The following is a 20109-nucleotide window of genomic DNA, read 5'->3' on the forward strand; positions in this document are numbered from 1 at the left end:
ATTTAAGTAATTATTTTCATTAATTTTTCTTTGTTCCGAGAACACATGAAGAATTTTTTTCACAAAAATATCAATTATGAGTTTATGTTCATGCTGCCTGTAAAATAAAAAAACAATATTTGAATATAATATTCTCAAATAATTGATAAGAAGTATTGTTCCTATTTAAAGCTTTTGTTTCATAAAATTAGTATTATTATGAACATTCTGAGAAAAAGAAATGGTTAAAATAACCACATCATTTTAAAAGAGAAAAAAATTATTACTGAAACATATATTACAGAAAACATATTACAATAGAAAAATTCAATCATAATCATGAGGTTCTGGAAGTTGCATCACTTAACTTTTCTGTGCCTTTTGCTAACCTTGGATAGATAAAAAAATACAAAAACAAAATCATTTAAATGCCTTGAAATAGAAAAATATAAAGAAGTTGATTGGGGTGGGGATAGGGAAAAGGGAATTAATTTTTTAAACTTTCTTTCTTGCAAGTTTTTCTTTCTTTCTTTCTTTTTTTTTTTTTTTTTGAGAACTTGTTGAAAAACATGGATTATATCCCTAACAACATTTGTCTATCTTAAAAGGGAATAAATTTTTGCATTTGCAATAAATACAGTTGGTTCTCTGTCTAACGACTTTTTCTATTTAAAGACGACTGATTAATGTCCCGGATTCTGCACTGTAGTTTTAGTAGCATTCTATTTAAGAACAATATTTTGTGATCCCTTGAGAATCATTAAATAAAGACTCACCTGAATTCCAAAACAGTTTGTCAGAGCTCGTAGTACATGAGATTATTATATTAAATATAAATTAATAAGAGCCCTTAGTTAAATTTGGGATGAAGTGTCTTCTGTTTCATCAATTTTATTTTAAAATTCAACTTCTATAACAACTAAATTTAAATGAGAAATTAAGTGTTTCAGTATTTTGATTTTTCAATTGTAAAATATTGTCCAAAAAGATTCTAGACCGAGATGACCAAGTCCAGCATTGCATCAGCAGCTGCATTGAGAAAAAATATTAGGTAAAATCTATTTCACTATGATAACTGCCCAAGTTTTCTCCCAATTCAAAGTTAAATATGAAGTACTTCAAGAAAGCACTTTCATTTCTTTTTTCTGGTAGAGTAATTCAGTATACTGGGCCTTATGTTATTGAATTGTTATATGATTATACAGAAGATATATTAATTAATTGTACTACCATTATGTTAATATTTTGATGGGCTGACTTTGGAGATACATAAGGTTTTTAGATTAAAATATATGGTTCAAAGGTTGCAAACACACAAAGAAATTTTTTAAAGAAAGATTAAGATACAAAATTATACAATCCACAAAAGTAGATTAAGACACAATCTACCTTTTTAAGTTACGAAATTCTACTCAAATTTGGATAGCAGAAAAAATTCAATAATTTGTTGTAATATTGGGAGTTGTCAAGTAAATCAAACCGTAGAACCTCAACATAAAACATCGAATCACATTAAATATATTTGGTTTCGCAAGTTAAATTCATTACTATTATTTGAATTATAATAATTATCAATTATCAATACGTATTGTAATCTGGGAAAATTTAAACACAATAAATGACAAAAACTTCAAAAAATATTTATGTAGGATTACAAATCAAATAATGAGAAAATAATTGCTGGATTTTGAAAATAAAAAAAATAATAAGAATGCTCCACATCCATTAGGGTGCGTCTTATTTTTGAAGATGTTATTTTTTCATGAGGCACCCTCTCATTTTGTTCCTTTGGATGAAAAAAAAAATTCTCATATCTTAAAAATAAAAATTGAATAAAATTTAGAGGTTGCTACCATTGCTGCAAAATTTGAAATCTATTTTTTTTTCATCAATTATTAAAATATTTATTTATGTTATCTTTTTGTTATTAATTTTAATTAGTAATAGTTTAGATTGTTACTGACTTTGAAATTATTTCATAATTTATTAAATCATGTTAATTAACTGTAGCTACAATCAACTCTCAACCTCTTAACTAACTGTTGGTTAGCAACTCAAAGAAACACAAGTTGTCAGTTAAGAATTCAAAAAAAAAAAAAAAGAGTTCTATTTCAATAATCAAAAACAAAATTATTGGAATCCATCATTAGATTATTTGCTTAACCTTGCTCTTGCTGATGATATCTACGCAAGATTTCACTTCCAGGCGAGAAATTATTTCTAACTGAAAGAAAACTAGGAGGACGATGCGAAATTGGTAACAAATATCTACAGTAAAACCTCTTTAAGTCGTCTGTCACTCAAGGGACCAAAAAGTTTTGACCACTTATGCGGAGTGACTACTTATGTGGAGTGGGAAATTAAGGAAGAAAAAAAAAGCCTTACAAATATTCATGAATAGCAGTAGAATTCTGCGAGAAAAACAATAGCTTATGTAATCAATGTCTATAAATTAGTGGAAATACTAAAAAGGGGGAAATACTAATGATAGTTACTTTGTTTTATTTTCTCTTACTTATACATTACTAAAGAACAACTTATTTTAATATAGTTACGGTACATTAATCAATCTTTCAATGTTGACTCATGAAGTTGTTGCTTACGGAAAAGAACTCTTGTAACATACGTCAAGCTTTAAATTCTGTTTGTAGTTCCTTGAACGGATGTTAAACACTGACTAACTTTCTCCAGGTATTAGATTTTGTATGGCTTGCTGGAAGGAGTTAGATTCATATTCTCGGCACTCATCAGAGTCACGGCAAGAAGTATGCTTTGAACGACCAGCACGGAGGATCGAGATTTCAAGGAAAAATTAATATCAAACAGCCTTTCAGTTAAGTCCGACACTATTTTCTAAGATCCGATAAGGAAAAGGAATTTTAGAAAACAACTTTTTGAGTGACTAGTTAACCAGGTAAAATTAAATTTGGTGACCAGTAAAGGAGGGTCATTTTACATTACTGTGAGTGAGACCTTGTCAGGACCAAAGAAAAACGACCACTTAAACGGAGTGACCACTAAACCGGTCGACTACTTATTGAGGTCTCACTGTATTTAAAAGGAAACAGTATTTGCGTGAAAAGAAGAAATTTTGAAAGTAAGAAAAATCATGAAGAATCTGAATCAACTGTAGTGAAAGTATTTTTTTTTTTAGCCTCTGTTGTAATTGAATGTGCTTTGATTCTGAAGAACAAGAATTTGCAATAAAGTTTATTTAGATTTGGTCTTTTGTTGTTGAAAAGCATTTTCACTTACAAGAAGGAATTTGTTGCTTCAAGTAATTTTATTTGACATCTACGTGTCATTTCTGAAGAGACAAACTCCAAATTGGTCTCTTTCTTAAAGAAACCTAAAAGAACAACTCCTCCAATGAATTACTGAACAGCAGATGTTGTAGAACTAAAACCAAAGGAAAAGAAATGGAGGATTTCATTACTAACATTAAAATTTTTCACCATAAAGGTCTTTTCATCAAGTTTTTTTGAAGAGATATTATCAAATAGTTTGGACGATGAGTAGCAATCATAAAAAAGCTTGTATATTTTATATTATTAGAAACAAAGGGGAAAAAATTACAATATTGGTGGGTGTAAAAGACTGAAATTGTAAACCAATGATATGAAAGGCATAGTGGAACTTTTGCATGATTTTTGTTTGATATTATTACACAGCATAGTAACCATGAAATGCTTATTATTCTTTTGTATGTATGGGAAATAAGCATTTAGGTTATTTTTCTACCCTAACCAACCCAATTTCATGTTGATGTCAAATACTGCAATGGAAAATCGGAAATATATTTTTACTCTATTGTTTCACAATGAAGGTAATTTTAATTGCAGGTAGCAACCTCTAAATTTTGTTCAAATTCTATGAAACTTTTAAGTTTGTGTTTTTTCATCAAAAGGAAGCAATTAAAGGGTCCCCCATAAGAAATTCAAGATTTTTTCAAAAAGTGCATTATAAGACACACTCTAATAGACAGTCCTGATTTAATGCATTTTAAATTTGCATGACATGATGCTTTTACTTGAAGTGGAAAGGAGGGGGGGAGGGGGAATTAGGATATTCTTTTATTGGGGGTCGGAAGGGTGCTGTAGCTTCGGAAGATGGTGCGCCATCGCTCTTGGAGAATGGACACACTTGATTTCTAACTTTAACTTTGCATGAAATAATATTTCCACTTGAAATGTATGGAAGGGGTTCGGGGGTACTGCATGGGGAAAGGCGGGTTCTGTACCATTTTTGGGTTGGGTCATCCCTCCGAGGAGGAAAACACCTCTAATTTAATACTTTTAAATTTAATATGACATAATATTCCCACTCGATATGCACTCTAAAAATTCCGAAAAAGGACTCAAAATAGCAATTTTTAGATGCACCCCCAATTCCGAAGCCCAACGCACAATGGGGTGGGCCTTTTTACCTGTTCTTATTGGGAGGGTAATAATCAGTTTGCAACCGGTTGAAACTTTTTTTTTTTTTTTTTTGGATGCTTGGGTCCAACCCCTGTTTTTACTGTACAATTAGTTATGAGCCCAGATTAAGTTATTCATTTGCATAGGCCTTAGTTCAGATGTAATGAGGGTCCAAAGTTGCTAGTTTGGCAGAAACTCAATGGTATTTCCAACGGAATTAATTTTTTTTAACATCCAGTAAACATTAAATTTAGTAAACTTTTATTTTATTTTGTAATTTTGTATTTCAATTTTTTTTAAATTTCTAAATGCATTGTTTTTATGAACCTTTTTCAGGTTCACCCCTCGAAATTTGTCCATTACTTTATGTTTGGAATACGGTTTTTCAGTACTGACTGTACTATGTATATTTTTAACCGCCATTTTTAATTGTAGTTAGAATGAGAGTTTTAAACAACAGTTAATTTTGTACAAGCAAAGTACTGCATGGGTGTTTTTTTTTTTTTTTTGGCATGAAACTATGCTTCAAATATTTTAATTTCTAAATTAAAATCAGTATTCAGTTTCATTGCCCGGACAAATTATTAACAAATGGCATCCATCCTTGTTTATTCAATAGTAAATGTAAGCAGTTAGCACCAGCGCTATGAAAAAACTTTTTTCCAAAGGAAACTAACTCACTTGGCACTTGAAGAGCCAAACTGACAACTTAAGACCCCCATTGCAGCAAAACTAGGGTCCATGCAGTCAAACTGCTTTACCTGGACCCATATCTAATGGGGATTGACCAAAATCCAGAATTTTGTCCAGATCCACGATTTTCACACAAAAGAAGGATTCTACGTAATGTTTTGTATCACGCAGAGCACTTTATTTATCATTTGATATTTATATTTATTTGAAGACCGTTTTGTTCTTTCTAATAACGATTCTAGAGAAGATAACAGTTCATTTCTTTTATTTCTCTTTGAACAGAGCTTTTCGCCGAGGTTTCACTTTGTGGCTGTTTTACAATTTCGTTAAAATGTTCCACCAAATAATTTTGTGTTTATTGTTTTACTTTATTGTTGTGTCTTTCGTTTGAATTTTATTGAGGAGTAATTTGAATCTGGTATCAAAAACAGTTGCAGTGTGATATAGTGCTCATGGTCTTTAATTGTTACAAATTGCATCCCCAAATTATGTTCAGTATGGCTTCTCATGATGCATTCACTAAATTGTCTGCAGATTTATCTAAATATAATTTTATTAAAAAACTTCAGAAGTTAAAATTTACCAATGGAGACTGATAATTTTGGTAAATGTATATTAAGGTAGAATGAATGCAATTTAGGGAAATTAGATGCAATCTAAATGCTGAATCATTTCAGTTTATTTTAACCCTTCTTTTAATTCAATTGACAAGCGTTATGAACCAATACTAATAATAGAAAATTGGCTGGTGGCGTGATGGCAAGGCACTGGCCTTTTACGCCTTTGACCCGAGTTCTGATCTGAGGGGGCCAGCCGGTGTATTTTCGAGATGCAGAAAATCATCAGCGCAAATGTCGTATAATTATGCGGCATGTAAAAGATCCTTTGGGTCAGGGTTTCCGCTACGGTCGCATTTTTCGCAAAATGCGAAAACACTATCTCAATTGCGCAAACAAAGTAAAGCATTTTCGCTTTTTTGCTCAAACAAAAAAGAAATTATTTAAAAAAAAGAGAGAGAGAGAAAAAATGTATAATCCAAGAGAGGAAGCAGCATGACGATAGTCAACTTAATCTTTTTAAAATCTTAAGCTAAGATTTTAAAATTACTATGAAGTCACCAACACTTTGTCTTCCGGCATTATGTCCTTCTCAATAGCATAGATAGTAAATAACTCTCAATAACTGCATTATTAGGAGGAAGAGAGTGCAAGGTTCTAAAACCCAAATATGTAGTTTTTTTTTTATTTTACGTTAAAAAAATAGCTGCTGTACTTATTTCTTTAAGTATGCCATAGAGATGAAATAAGAATTTTATTTTGAACTGGAGATGGAAACACTGAGACATTTAGAAAGATATGCGAATATGTAACACTTTAGTATTTTGCTAAAACTTTTCCCACAATTTTAGCTTTTATGCTAAAGAACTATTGAAGATAACTTAAACCCTGCTTTGGGTATTCGTTTGGCTTTGAATTCCCTTGGAAAAATTAAATTCATAGTGCAGTTTCGCATCAAAGAGAACCAAAGTACCTCCATCTAGTGGAAATTGGGCGTCAAAAACTACTTGTGTCATGCATCATCGCCTTAATGGTGTCACATGAAAGACAGATGTCTTGTCGGGGAGCTCACCGGGTCTGGTAAAGGCCAAATGGCTTCTGATTCTTACACAACCCCATTGGAAACAATAATAATAATAATAATGATAATAATAATAGAGAATGATTGCTATTTTAAACTTAAATATAGAACTCTGACCTTTAAGAACTGTTGCTTAGAAGGAAATATATTCCACTTTTGGATAATTTTTCGGCCGAATATTTCAAGTTTAAACTAATAGTAGCAAATTTTTAAAAAATTGCTCCAAATCCTTTTTATCAATCTTTTAAAATGCCATATTGATTTATTAACATAACTACAAAACTGCTTTGAATGCAACTTGTATTTTTCTTTTGGACAAAAATGAATTCACCATTCGGCCTTGATTGCGTCGAATATTCGGTATTGATCCAAATCACTATTCATTGCATCACTCATTCATAAATCATTTAATATTTCAAAATCTAGGACAGATTTGAAATAAATTGACTTAGTTATGCAAACTACCGGTACATGAATTACGAGGGGTGATTGATAAATAAGGTCTCCTACCGTGTGGTGTCGCTAGTAGTGGAAAGAGAGACACGCGTTCGGTAGTCGATATAATAGGTATAATATTCGTTATTAGTTTCAGTTCGGTGTTCAAAGATTGTTAGCGGAGGTGGCCAGGAGTAATGACGTACAAAGCATCGATAGGAGATAAGAGTTTTCGACACTTGTTGGTTGCGCTCCAATCGAAATTCATAGACGTAAAAGCGGTTTACTGTGGTGGTTGTCTTCCTTCTGGTTTTCCCAATCTCAAGAAATTCAGAACTGTTTCATCATCAGCAAAAAACTCAGCATCCTTTGGAAATGAAAGAAGCAAGTGCTACTCGGAATTTCTGACTCAAGGAGTGACTGTGAATTGCGAGAGCACAATCGCTCAATCAATTTGCAAAATCAGAAACGTCTTTCTTTTCTATCATGACAATGCAAGACCGCAATTTTGTGCACAATAACAGGAAACACTCAAATTCACAGTGCTTTCACAATTTCCTTACAGCCCAGATTTGGCACCATGTCTTTTCTCTGCTCTCAAAACTGAAGGAGACGTTGAAATGTCAAAGTTTTTTTGTGGATGACGAAATTCAGGCAGCAGTGCACAAATGAATGCACAGCCTTTCTTCATGCACGGAATGAGGACATGGATAGAACGATTGAGCGAATGTGTTGCTGTTAATGGTGACAATGTTGAGAAATGAGTTTAAAATATGCAAGAGTAATAAATTTTTTTCATTCTGATATCGCCGTTGTTATTTTACCTTGTCAGAAACTTTTTTTATACTATGGAGACTTTACTAATCAATCACCCTACGTAATTTTGTACCAATGTTCAGTTGTACATTGTGTAGATTTTGAAGTTGAGCATTTGAATTACAAGTTTCTTTTTTAATATAGATATGTTAGCATTTCACTGTTTACATCTTTTTTCCTTCTCTGAAGAGTAAGATCACATAATTTATTTTTATTGTATTTAACCCTTTGACTGCTCAATTCTTTTATTAAAGTAGCTTTAAAATTTGCACTATTTTATGTATAAAAATATGTTCACCTTACTTACAGAAATTACACTTAGTATGTTACAGCTCTAAACAATGTTCAAGATAGAGTACTTCTTTAACTTTTTCGTCCAAAATTCGGGTTCCTTTCAAATTTCTTTTCCAGTTTTTTGTACAACAAACAGCACATTTTCGGTGTGATATTTGTTACTTTTTTGAATGAATCAGGAGTAATGTGGCTAGTAAAATGGACTTGCATTTAATCTTAATATTTTAGAAAACACATTGCTGACATTTAAACAATGAAATAGCAAAATAAAGTTTAAAAATAGTAGGTTATGGATGTGGAAACTGCAAGGAGGTTAAATTGCTATGCAAGTGTTTCAAAGTGTAATTAAAATAACTTATTTTCTATAGGATTTAGAGCTAAGAGAGGAGGAAGTTGCTAAATTAAGAAAAATAAGAGATGAAGTTGGATCTGAAATAGAAGACCTCACTGCTAGTTTATTTGAAGTAAATGTTTATTTTTTCGTTTGATTTCAAGTATTTTATTCATGAATTTATTTTGCTATTTACAGATCAAATTAAAACATTTGTGTTAATTATTTTTAGGAAGCTAATAATATTGCTAAGAAAGCTCATATGAAACAACAAAGAGCTGAAAGAATTGCAAAAGAAGCAAACATGAAAGTATGGTTCTGATTTCTTATCATTCTAGTACGATTTTTTTTTTTCAATAGTTCAGAAATAAATAAAACTAGTTCTTGTGCTATTAATGAAAAGCAACAACTTTACTGTTCCATCTCATGCTACTGTAATCATTTTTTATTTTAACTGAATTTTTTTACAGGACAATGTTTGAATTATCTGCATTTATTGTGTCTCAGTTATACATCTAAATAATATGTGCTATTTAAGATTAAAGCACACATTATATATGGATGAGAGTACGTATTAACGAAAACCAAGGTTTTTGCTCTGTTTGGATCTGCTATCACGTTAAAACATGAACTGTTCATAAGAGATTCCCATAATACAGTGAGGGGAAAATTAACTGCAAATTGCTGTTGCGTTCCTCGTTAGAGAACAAATAGTCCAAGCAATATACGGTTGAACCTGGACAAAATTGCAGCAGAAGCTTTTTCGACGGTTTTCGGGTTAGTAGACGGCACTGAATAACATATCCAAAATGGACAAAATTGGATCACGGGAACACTCCCAAAATCAGATTTGAAAATGGGGGCTATAGTGAATTATCCTCAAAATAGGCAAGCTAGCAAGTTTCTTTAAAAACATAGCTGATACATATTTAGCATCTCAATTAAAATAATTTTAGGTTAAGAGACCCGATAAATCAAGGTTGGGTTTTTTGCCGGCAAAAAGGTATTTTTGCCGGGATAGTGGAAAAAACCATGGCAAAAATGGAAAAAAATGGCAAAAATGGAAAAAACGGCAAAAACCTAATTGCAAATAAAGTAGCATTATATTGTTAATCAAGAAATAGTGACAATATAATATAAATAATGCACTTTTATATTTTAGTTATGTCTCTCCATGTTACTTCTAATTTATAAGGTGAAAAATAGATAAAAAACAAATGTTGGGATTGCAAAACTTAAGGTTTTAAATGTTTGCTAAAACAATTTTTTCAGAATGAGCCAATTCCTTCACTGCTAAAACCAAGAATGTTTACTGAAGCTTAGTAAATTAATTAAAAGATTGAATTCTAATTATATATATACACATATTTAATTAATCACTTTTTTTTTGATCCCACTAAGATTTTTAAGCTATTTAATTAATAACAGAATATTTATTTGAATATAGAAAAATGTTAACTTTTCCTCACTAAAGAAATAATGCACTTTTTCTCACTTACTGGAAAAATGGATAGCCAAGAGAAGAATTTAAAAAGAAGAAAAAAAAGCTGATCAATATGTGCATTCTGTATTCACTCCACTTTTTAGTGATACTAGCTCACTCTACAGAAAATGGCAAAGCCTTTTATCAAAATCTTTTCATGCTTTTAATTTTATGTAAAAGGAAAAAAACTGTCTGTAAGTTGTTAACACAAAATCTATTTTTGCAACTTTGGCAAAAACTGGCAAAAACCTATTTTTGCCGGGCGGTAAAAACCGTGGTTTTTGCCATGGTTTTTTCCGCCCCCGGCAAAAACTTGCCAACCCTGCTATAAATGGTTACGGTTCAAAATATTAGACGGAACCCCGATAACTTGACACATTTCTTTCACTCTCTATAACAATGCTATAACGGGTTGAAAAGAGAAGTTGCTCTATTTATGTTCACAGAAATTCCCTGAGTCGACTAATATTTAAACAAGAGTCTACAACTTAAGGCCCGCGATCCGTATGCGACCTACGTTGTAAACCGTTCTGACCTTTATAAAAGGATTTCAAAATGGCGTGAATTCTTGCTTCGAAATACGACTAACACAAATTACTTTACGCTTTTCATGTCATAATAATACTTTATTTTCCAAATATAAAATTAAAATATATTTAAATAGAATGAAAGCTTCTATTACAAGTGCAAAACAAGTACAATAATTACTTATTTTCATTACCGTCATCATACTCATATTATTTAACGCCTTATTTTCACAGTCATTGGTTGTAAAGCAATTTATACTTTTAATACTTTTCAAGCAGTAAAGCAGATCAGTCCATTACGCTTATATCCGCATCGTAATGTAGTGTGGAAAATTATTTGATTTGGAATGGCAACAGCCATTCAACGCTTCCTAGCATGAACTCGAATCAAGTGTTCAGTCGCCACTGAATTACCTTCGATGAATGTAGAATTTTGATATTTTGATGTGACGAAAGTCACCCCTTTTGATGGGACTTATGTTCCCAATTTTCGATATATGTTACAGGGCTCGAAATTTACAGCGGTCCGCTGGTCCGGGACCAGTGAAATATGACTCGGACCACCAAGAAATAATTATCACTGGTCCATCGGACCACCGCCCTTGCCATCACGACATTCGATCCTCACGAGGGAGAAAATTTGTTTCTTCCCCTTTCTGCGCATGCGTCAGGCAGAGCGAGAGGAATAAATTTTTTAATTAAATGATGCTTAAATTATATTTTTCAATTAGAATATGCAAAAATATAGGTATTAAAATTTTTGCAATTTTAAATTTCGAAGTATTTTCAGTTTTTAATTGGGACGTGTAAACGGACCAGCGAAAGTTTGCTCGGACCAGTCAAATATTTTAGTTACTGGTCCCATGGACCAGTGACTACACTTTTCTTATTTCTACCCCTGTGTTACTTAAGTGCACTGTATATACATTTCAATTAACAGTTCTTAATTAAATTGTTTTTTCTAACCTTCAATAAGCGTTTGTCGATTTTTGAATTTGATGTGGCAAGTTTACCCACTGAACCATTTTACAACAGTAGCACTTTTTTTTTTTTTGCAAGAATAGGTTCGGCTGGTGCACAGAGGGGCATTTGAGCCAAAAAGCTGGCAAAAGTCGAAATGTCAATTTTGCAGATTCATGTCGTTCTTAAGTCTCAAGACAGGTGGATAAACATACCATTATGTAAAAGTGTTCATTTTTCATTAAAACTAAGCATAAAAATTTGCCAGCAGTCGGAACTTAGCACTTTGATGATTCGATTGTATTTGTTTGCGACATTCGAGATTTTCAATAAACCTTCAATGTCTTATTTTTCGCGTTAAAATTATATTAGAAGAAAAATTTATTATGGATGGGCATGGGGAAAGTTTATATTCTATTATTTATCCATTTTTTCATTTTAAGACCGTAAGTATTTTTTTAATTGCAATTCTTAAAGTCTCACAAAAATATCATCCATTTTTTGAATTTTTTTATGTAAATGAATGTTTTTAAACACTGTACTCATTTGTACTACTTCTAAATTGTACCCTATGTTACTTTTAAATGTTTACTTTGATAATCTGCAGCAAAAGTTTGCCCGAGTTTGCCTGAAATTTTAATAAAGCTGTAAATAGAGCACATTATTATTTTTATAATTTTGAGCTTTTTCTATGGCTTCAGTCATGGGTACGACGTAAAAGAAACTACATAATATCATACAAGACTGCATAAAAGCTATTTGATGCAAAGTTCAATCAAATAGAAATGGAACTAACTGAAATTATGGATTTCTCTTGAAAATATCAAAATTAAAAAATATCACCCTGTTTTATTTCTGAATCTGACTTTGAAGTCAGTCAGTAGCATCAAATTGTCTTTCTGTTGTCTAATTTATAATATCCTGTAGTTGTTTTCTATTTATGTACCAGACTAAAACTTGTGAACCCAAAAATAACCAAAAAAAAAATGAAATTAATAGTCTGCTCTATTTATAGCTTTATTATTTTTCTGTGCAAACGTTTGCTGCAGATTGTCAAAATAGACAGTGTTATAGGAAAACTTGGAAGTAGTACAAATGAGAGCAGAATATTAAAACATTGTCTTACAAGTAAAAAAACGAAAAAAAAGGGGGGAATGTGTTTTTGTGAGGCTTGAAGCAAGGCATTGAAAGAAAAAGTAAGAATATATACAAATAAGTTGATGAATAATAGAGTACAAACCTTGCTCGATCCCTTCCATAATAAATATTTCGTATATAATAGTTTAAAATTGTTTTTTAAAATATTTAACTAAACAGCATGATTCATTATATCATCCAAAAATTCCAAATTTCAAAGTCCTGATGCTGTAATCCACCCTCTCGCTAGAACACCTTCACCATCCTGATTAACTGATTCAACTAAGTTCTTAAGATTAAATTCCTCATTTTTTCTTCTATTTACAATTATACAACAATTTAACCCAAAATTTTGAATTTATTTTCATCCATAAGTAAGACGTTGTTCCAAATCGTTTTGAGCTTATTTATCATTGATATTACGACGGAAAGCGTAAGCTTACTGTTTTTCGCACCAACAAAAAAAATTCTGCGGGAAGAGGTCCCATTTAATCCAGCTAATCGGAGAACTTGGCGAACAATTTTAGGTGAAAATTTAACGTAAAATGTTTCATTCAACCCTGCAGAAACTTTTTCAGCACTTAAATGTGTATTTTTCATAATTTTTTTTAACTGTAAACCTCCGATCACGCATTGTTAACTTTGCCAGTTCACCTTTTCTTACCTTGTTTTCGATCCGATTCTTGTCCTTAAAGCATTTTATCAAGCACTTCGCTATAGAATGGTATAAATTACCTAATTTAGAGACATTTCAAACCAATTTATGGATACTGTGAGGGAAAAAAATCAAATTTCGAATCATGTTTGTTGTTTTCTACGCATATCTGCCATTGTAAAATAAACATAATATTAGGGAATAAATAGACAAAAAATTAACGGCAAATGATTTTACAGTATCATTACAATGCAAAAATAATAAAAACCTACATATGATAATTCTAATCATGAATTTATTTGAAAATATTTCAGTGTACGATTACTTTTGTGGCGTATTTTTTCTTTCTCTTCGTTTTTTGACAAATTTCAAAAATAAAATCTGGCAATATTTTGAAAAAAAAACACTGGGTTTTATTCAGAATGGCATAGGAATGGTGTGAAAAAAAAATTGGACTCAATATTCGAATTCAGTTTTGCGTTATTTTAGTTTTACTACAAAATTTCAAGGTGTACAAACATTTTTGGGAGCCACTGTATATTTTTTTCCCTTTAAAATTGAAGAAAAAAAGAAATACAACTAACTAGAACAAAAGAACGCAGTTGATAGCAATGAACGCAAAGAAAGTGTGTGGCAGAGCACGTGCGATTAGTTTGCTTAGTGCACGTTTGAAAGCAATTTCGCCGTAGCCTAAGTCATTCAACAAACTATAGATTAAGTATTAATTTATCAAGAGTTTCATTAGAAACATTCAAAGTTTCAAATGAGAGGTAATTACATTTTATCATTCCATTTTCGCCAGTTTAGTGAAAAATCAAGCAAAATACTTAAAATTCAAAGTTAAGTGAGCAGCTACAGATATTATTTGATTTATTTGCAATTTTGTACGATAAGGCTTGGTAGAGGCAACTTTTCCGCAAACAGGCTTTACATATTTCTTAGTTTCGTTGTTTTCACTCCACCCTACTGGACATTCCTCCTATAATCAACAGCACTCCTAACCATATTTTAAACTATCCTCTTGTAATGCAATGAATTTGGAACTTTGAAAAATACTCAGAACAGGAGCGCTAATAATTTTTTCCTTTAACTTACTTAAACCTCCTATGTGTATTGTAAGCCATTGCCAATTAGCATCTTCTTTTTATGATATCCTTAAAGTGGCTCTCAATGTTGAGACCTGTAGTACCAATTCCCTTAAGTAATTGATCGTTCCGAGGTTCCCTGAAGCCCGTTCATGTTAATTGGTTCGGGCATGTCAACTACTGGATCTAAGCATTCATTTTTCACATGTGGTGCGTTTAGCCCAATGTAGTCTTGAATGCTAGCTTTTTCGTAACAGAACATCCTACGTTTAGTTTTAGTATAATTTTTGTATCTTTTGACCGTAGGATGAAGTTTCCATTGCTGAAGAGTTCTGCCTTCATCTTTGTCATTTATCTATGTTGTAACCTTGTCTACTTGTTTTTTTATTGATGTTTATATATATATATATATATATATATATATATATATATATATATATATATATATATATATATATATATATATATATATATATACACACACACACTCACAAACACATTTTTTCTTTAACAAGCTTCGACTAAAGGGTGAGTTACACTTTCTTTAAATTTGTTTTGCATTTTTATTTTTGCCCAGGCCTCTTTTCGCAGAACGTTTTATTGGCGTTTAAATTGTTATTATTCATAACTTTTTATTGTTCATAACAAGTATAGCACAAATATTTTGCTTAATTCTCTTTTATTATAACTCAAGATTTGAAAGCATTTGTGAGTATCCTGTGAATGGATTTTCTCTTTGTAGTTGGCTATGCTGCAAGACGAAGTTGGAGCTTTAAAAGCAATTGTTGAAGCTAGTAATGTTTGTTCGCCTCCAATTGATTCTTTACAAGTGACTGAAAGACGACATAATATATCTCACAGGCAGTCTTATGAAGTAAGTATTTGTTTACCTAATGAAGTAATCAACTTTTATGTTTTCCACAGCAAGGGGAAAAATAACAATCATGTTTTAAATTTGAACCTGGTGATATCAAATGCATCCATAGAGCCTTGTTATCAAATCATTATTTAATATTATGATAAGTATTTTTCAAGTGAAGTCATAATATTGTTATAATTTCGAGTGAGTATGTATCATCTAACTTGTAGTAGCTTCAATACCCAGCAAGGACTTTTATGCTGATATGGGGAAGTGGAAGTTGAGACAAACAATTTTGGAAGATTAAATTGCTTAGTAAAGATACACGCACACTTGGATCCTAACGAAGTTTGGTAGGTAATATGTATCAATATTCTGTAGGATAATTCCAGGAGAAATGAACCACCGTGTGAGATGTACCAGTCGGAATGTTCGTTAATGCGTCTCTCAATAGATGAAATAACTATCTCAGTCAGGATTGGAAAGACATTTTTTATGACACCCTGCTGTTACATTCATAAAAACTTAAATAATCTTTGCAAGGAGTCTTTTGCTGTTCCGCATTTTTCTCCAATCTTATTCAATCTTACATGTTAGAATACATCATATTATGTCTCTGCACTCGCTGATAGCTGATTGGTCAATGTTTTTCCGGTTACGCATTTAAACTCTCCCTTGACATTGATTCATCCATTTGTTCATTTCGCACTGAGGAAGGAGGCTATTGCCTCCGAAACATGTCTGCGCTTTAAAAAACTTTTTATCCTTTTTGTGCTTTTAAACGTTGTTCCATTTTTATCTAATTTACCTTGCACAAAGCTATCGCTTTTCAATTCACCCTGCTGTTTGCTTTTCAAAAAACATAACAATTTGTCAGTTAAACATTATTATTATTATTATTATGGTAAATCGAATATTTTTTTACGTGGTTGTAATTGTACAATCTAAGCTTTCGTATAAAATGTTATCTATCTACTTTTGATGCAGTAACGTCTGAGTACATGTGAGTTTCCTAAACTTTAGACACAGTGACAGGTTCGAAGGAACTGCACTTTTCACCTAGACAATCGAGAGAGATGGACCACGTCTAGATGGGAGAGATTGAATTTTTAAAATATTGAGTTTTCAAGAACTGAATTTATAATAGTATTTTTTTGGTTTATAAAGAAGATACCTATTTTAGAAAAGGTTCATCCACACGTAGAGCTAATTTGAAAAATTCTATTGAAGAAAAGAATATGGTGTACTTAAGGAATATTATCTTTTTTAAAGCTGCTTTGTATCTTTAATATGGATGAAACTGGTTTATAGTTAAATAATAAAGTTGTGCTCAAAAAAGTGTTTTAAAATGTGGCATCAATTACAGCTGGAGAGAAAGAAGAAACTACATATTTCACTTTTAGGAAGTGCGATTGCCAGGGAACATTATTGTATTTTGAAAGGGAAAAACATAAAAGATGAGTTGTTGGATGAAATGCCATCTGGAGGCCAAATTTAAATGTCGCTACCATAAATTATACATTTTTGGATTTGTTGTCCTTTTTTTAAGAGCTCTAATAAGTTTATTTAAATTAGTAGGAATGATCTTCCTACTAATTTTAATAAACTTATTAGAGCTCTTAGAAAAATAACCAAAAATATCAAATTTTGCTCATCCATTGAACAAAAAATAGTGGTTATTTCTCAGGATAAAATGGCTTATTGTATAGCAGCAAACATGAACTCTTTTGTTTGAGCACAAAAAGAAACAGCTAAGGTTAAGCCCAACTAGGAGTTTTCCTGGATAAAATCTGGTTTAAAAAGTGGTGTTTTGGTCACTTTACTCATAAAAAAAGTCGATGACAGAGACAGAAGCACAGAAAAAAAAGTAAGCTGATACTTCATTCTTTTATAATGAAAGACTGCTGTCTTTCACTATAAAAGAATTGCTTAAACATAAGAAAAAATGAAAAATATGTTTTATCATCACCCATAAGACCTGTCGAACAGATGATTAAAATTGGAACATGTTAGGATGAAAAGCTGTTACATTGCCCTTCCAGCAAAATAAAAACTATTGTTATTGTACGGATTTCTGCTACAGTTCTGAACTAAAGCATATGCAAAGCTTCCAAGAGACTTGAAGTTAAAAGTAGGATCCAGTGAAGAAATTGCATCACCTGCTAAAAAAGTAAAGTCAACGTACAAAAGCTGTACTGAAAACCCCAATATAAAAGACAAAAAACAAATTTGTGTGTGAAAAATGTGACAAAAACATTTGCGTGAACCATATGCCATGCATTTGCAAACAAACGTAGAAATTGAATGCAAGTCTTTTAAGAAAGTATTTTATAATTATTTTGACCCCTGTAGAGCAGGGCATCCCTAGCTCTCCAATCACATTTACAAAAACGCCCCTCATCAATGAACCTGATACTGCGCTTTTCACAAATTGACTTAAGCAGCCACTTAAGAGTGCATTATGGTGGTAACATCCATTTAGATAATAAAATGAGCAGGAGTTTCTCATGAATCAAACTAAAATCTTTCCACATTAATTGCTGCAACCTGCTGCTGAAATGATGAAATGTATGTAACAATGCCTATGGCGATTTCTATTGATTCTAATAAAAGCATTCTCTTTTATTCAACCTGTCTACTCGTCATTCGGGCAGTCCCAATACTATTTTGTTTGGAAAAACTCTGAAAGAAAATGCTTCTATGATTTTTCTCTGTTATTTATACATGTCATGTTGTATTATAACTTGGTATCTGGTTGACTTTGTAGCATGCAATAATTATAAGATTTTTCCAGGTTGATCCTATTTTCAACAAAGAATACATCGTATGGCGCCAAAACCCTAGTTTTAATAAAGAGGATCCATTTCTGAAGCGTATTTATGAAGAAGATATCTTTCCATGCTTAAATTTTGCAAATAAAGAGGTAACTAGTGTAACAATTTCCTACTACCTGAATTTTTTTTATTGCTCAGTGAATATTATTTACTCAAGTTTAATCCATATTTTAAGCAGCTTACACTAGTCTATACAAGTTAGTTGGTATAAAACAGTGGTTCCCAACCTTTCTCCCCTTGCGAAAACCCTCTCCAATCACCTGAAGAAGTTGGCAAACCCCTTGGTTACTAGGTAATAAGCAACAAGCAGAAGAAAGCACACACACACACACTTATAGTCAATAAAATTTGGGAGATTTTTTTTTAGTTTGATGCTGCTCCACTCCCAATGCCCACTCCCTGGGAGACTAGGATACTTGATCCCTGGGGATACTTGATCCCACAGCCAAAAATTTACCAAAATCATTAAGTAGAGATTTGAAACCTGACAATTTTGTTAAAGGTATACTTTTATATAAAAACTGGCAACATTTTGGTGTTTTTTTAGCCATTTTGTTTTAGCTCAAGAAAGGATTGTCTGAATGTGTTGAAGGGAACTTTTTTCATTAAAGCATTCTGAAGTTTACATTATCCGTTATATACAACTTAAAAAAAATATTGAAGTGTAATGCTAAAGTATAGACAGTCTTTAATAACTGAGACTTGTTTTTAGTAAATTGCCACTTATTGTTAATAATAGAACAAGTATGTTTGTAAAAATCGCATATAAGGGATACTTAATTCCTTCGTTTAGAAGGATACATAATCCCAGGGAACAAGTAGTCATATGACAATATAAACTCAATGAAAACAATATAACTGTTGTTTACTTATTTGATATTAAATTTAAACACTCAAAACTATGTTAACATAATAAAATTTGGGTCAATCCATACAGGTTCGACGGATTTTGAATTTTGAATTTTATTGAAACTCATATCTCTAAAAGCTGCATATGAAAGATGTTTAAAGCCACTTTTATTTAATCTCAAAACTGGACCTTCGATTTTTTGGAGGTCATCAAAAGTGAGTTTCATAGTTAAAAATGGAATTTTTAGACCTTTGCATTTTGTCCAAAATTTATTTGAATTACATATATGACAGTTAATTTTACGCTTTGATGTTAAATTGCATAATATGATAGTCTTACATGCTGAGTTACGTGGCTGTAACTTATTAATTAAAATAATGGAAAAAGGTTAAAGTTCAAGGTCACAAATATAAAAGTTTTACTCTTTTCAAAGAGGGATAACTCGCATAGGGGACGGAAACACAAAATGAAATACGGCAAAAACTAATCACTGGACCCATGCTAATAAAAATATATAACTGTTACTGTGTGTTTTTTCACCCTTTATGGATTACAACTCCTCAAAAATCGGAAAAATGAAAAAATGACGTTTTTAGACCCCTTAAACCAAAAGGGGATGGAATTAAAAATAAAATTTCTTGACCAATTGAATATTCCATGCAAGTATGATACATATTATATATATATATTGTTTTGTGTATTTTGTTTGTAAAAAAGATGCAGGTCTTTGAAATTGAGCAATTTTGCTATTGATTCACACAAAAACGGAAATAAAGAGCATGAAAACTTTATTTTGCACCTTCTTAAATTACGTATATTGTGCTCTATATAGTCTATTATACTGAAAAAACATATTGTAAGTTTAAAAATAATTATTTTAATTTGATTACTTAGAAATATTTGGACATGAATGAGTAGTTCATACTTGATTGACAGCTTAAGTAGTTCGTTAATATACTACACTAATAATCTATGCACACAAATTTTCAATACATACAAACATACTCTTTGTACATTAACTTATGTAACTTGCCTAAAGACATGCAAACATATTATCTACATAGTTGAAAGGGAAAAAATGTGCGTTTTTCATTTCTTGCTTCAGTGTAATTTTA

General features: G+C 31.5%; 1 protein-coding gene across 1 annotated transcript in view; it reads left to right on the forward strand.

Annotated features, from left to right (window-relative positions):
* The window catches only part of LOC129233109 (rab-3A-interacting protein-like), a 77793-nt gene that overhangs the window by 51453 nt on the left and 6231 nt on the right, over positions 1-20109 (forward strand). The window contains exons 3-6 of the mRNA XM_054867168.1: positions 8642-8737; positions 8837-8914; positions 15194-15325; positions 18105-18233. Coding sequence (XP_054723143.1) covers positions 8642-8737; positions 8837-8914; positions 15194-15325; positions 18105-18233 — 435 coding nt within the window. The remainder of the gene's footprint in view (positions 1-8641; positions 8738-8836; positions 8915-15193; positions 15326-18104; positions 18234-20109) is intronic.

Source organism: Uloborus diversus, unplaced genomic scaffold (assembly GCF_026930045.1).
Source record: "Uloborus diversus isolate 005 unplaced genomic scaffold, Udiv.v.3.1 scaffold_17, whole genome shotgun sequence".
Taxonomy (NCBI): Eukaryota; Metazoa; Arthropoda; class Arachnida; order Araneae; family Uloboridae; genus Uloborus; species Uloborus diversus.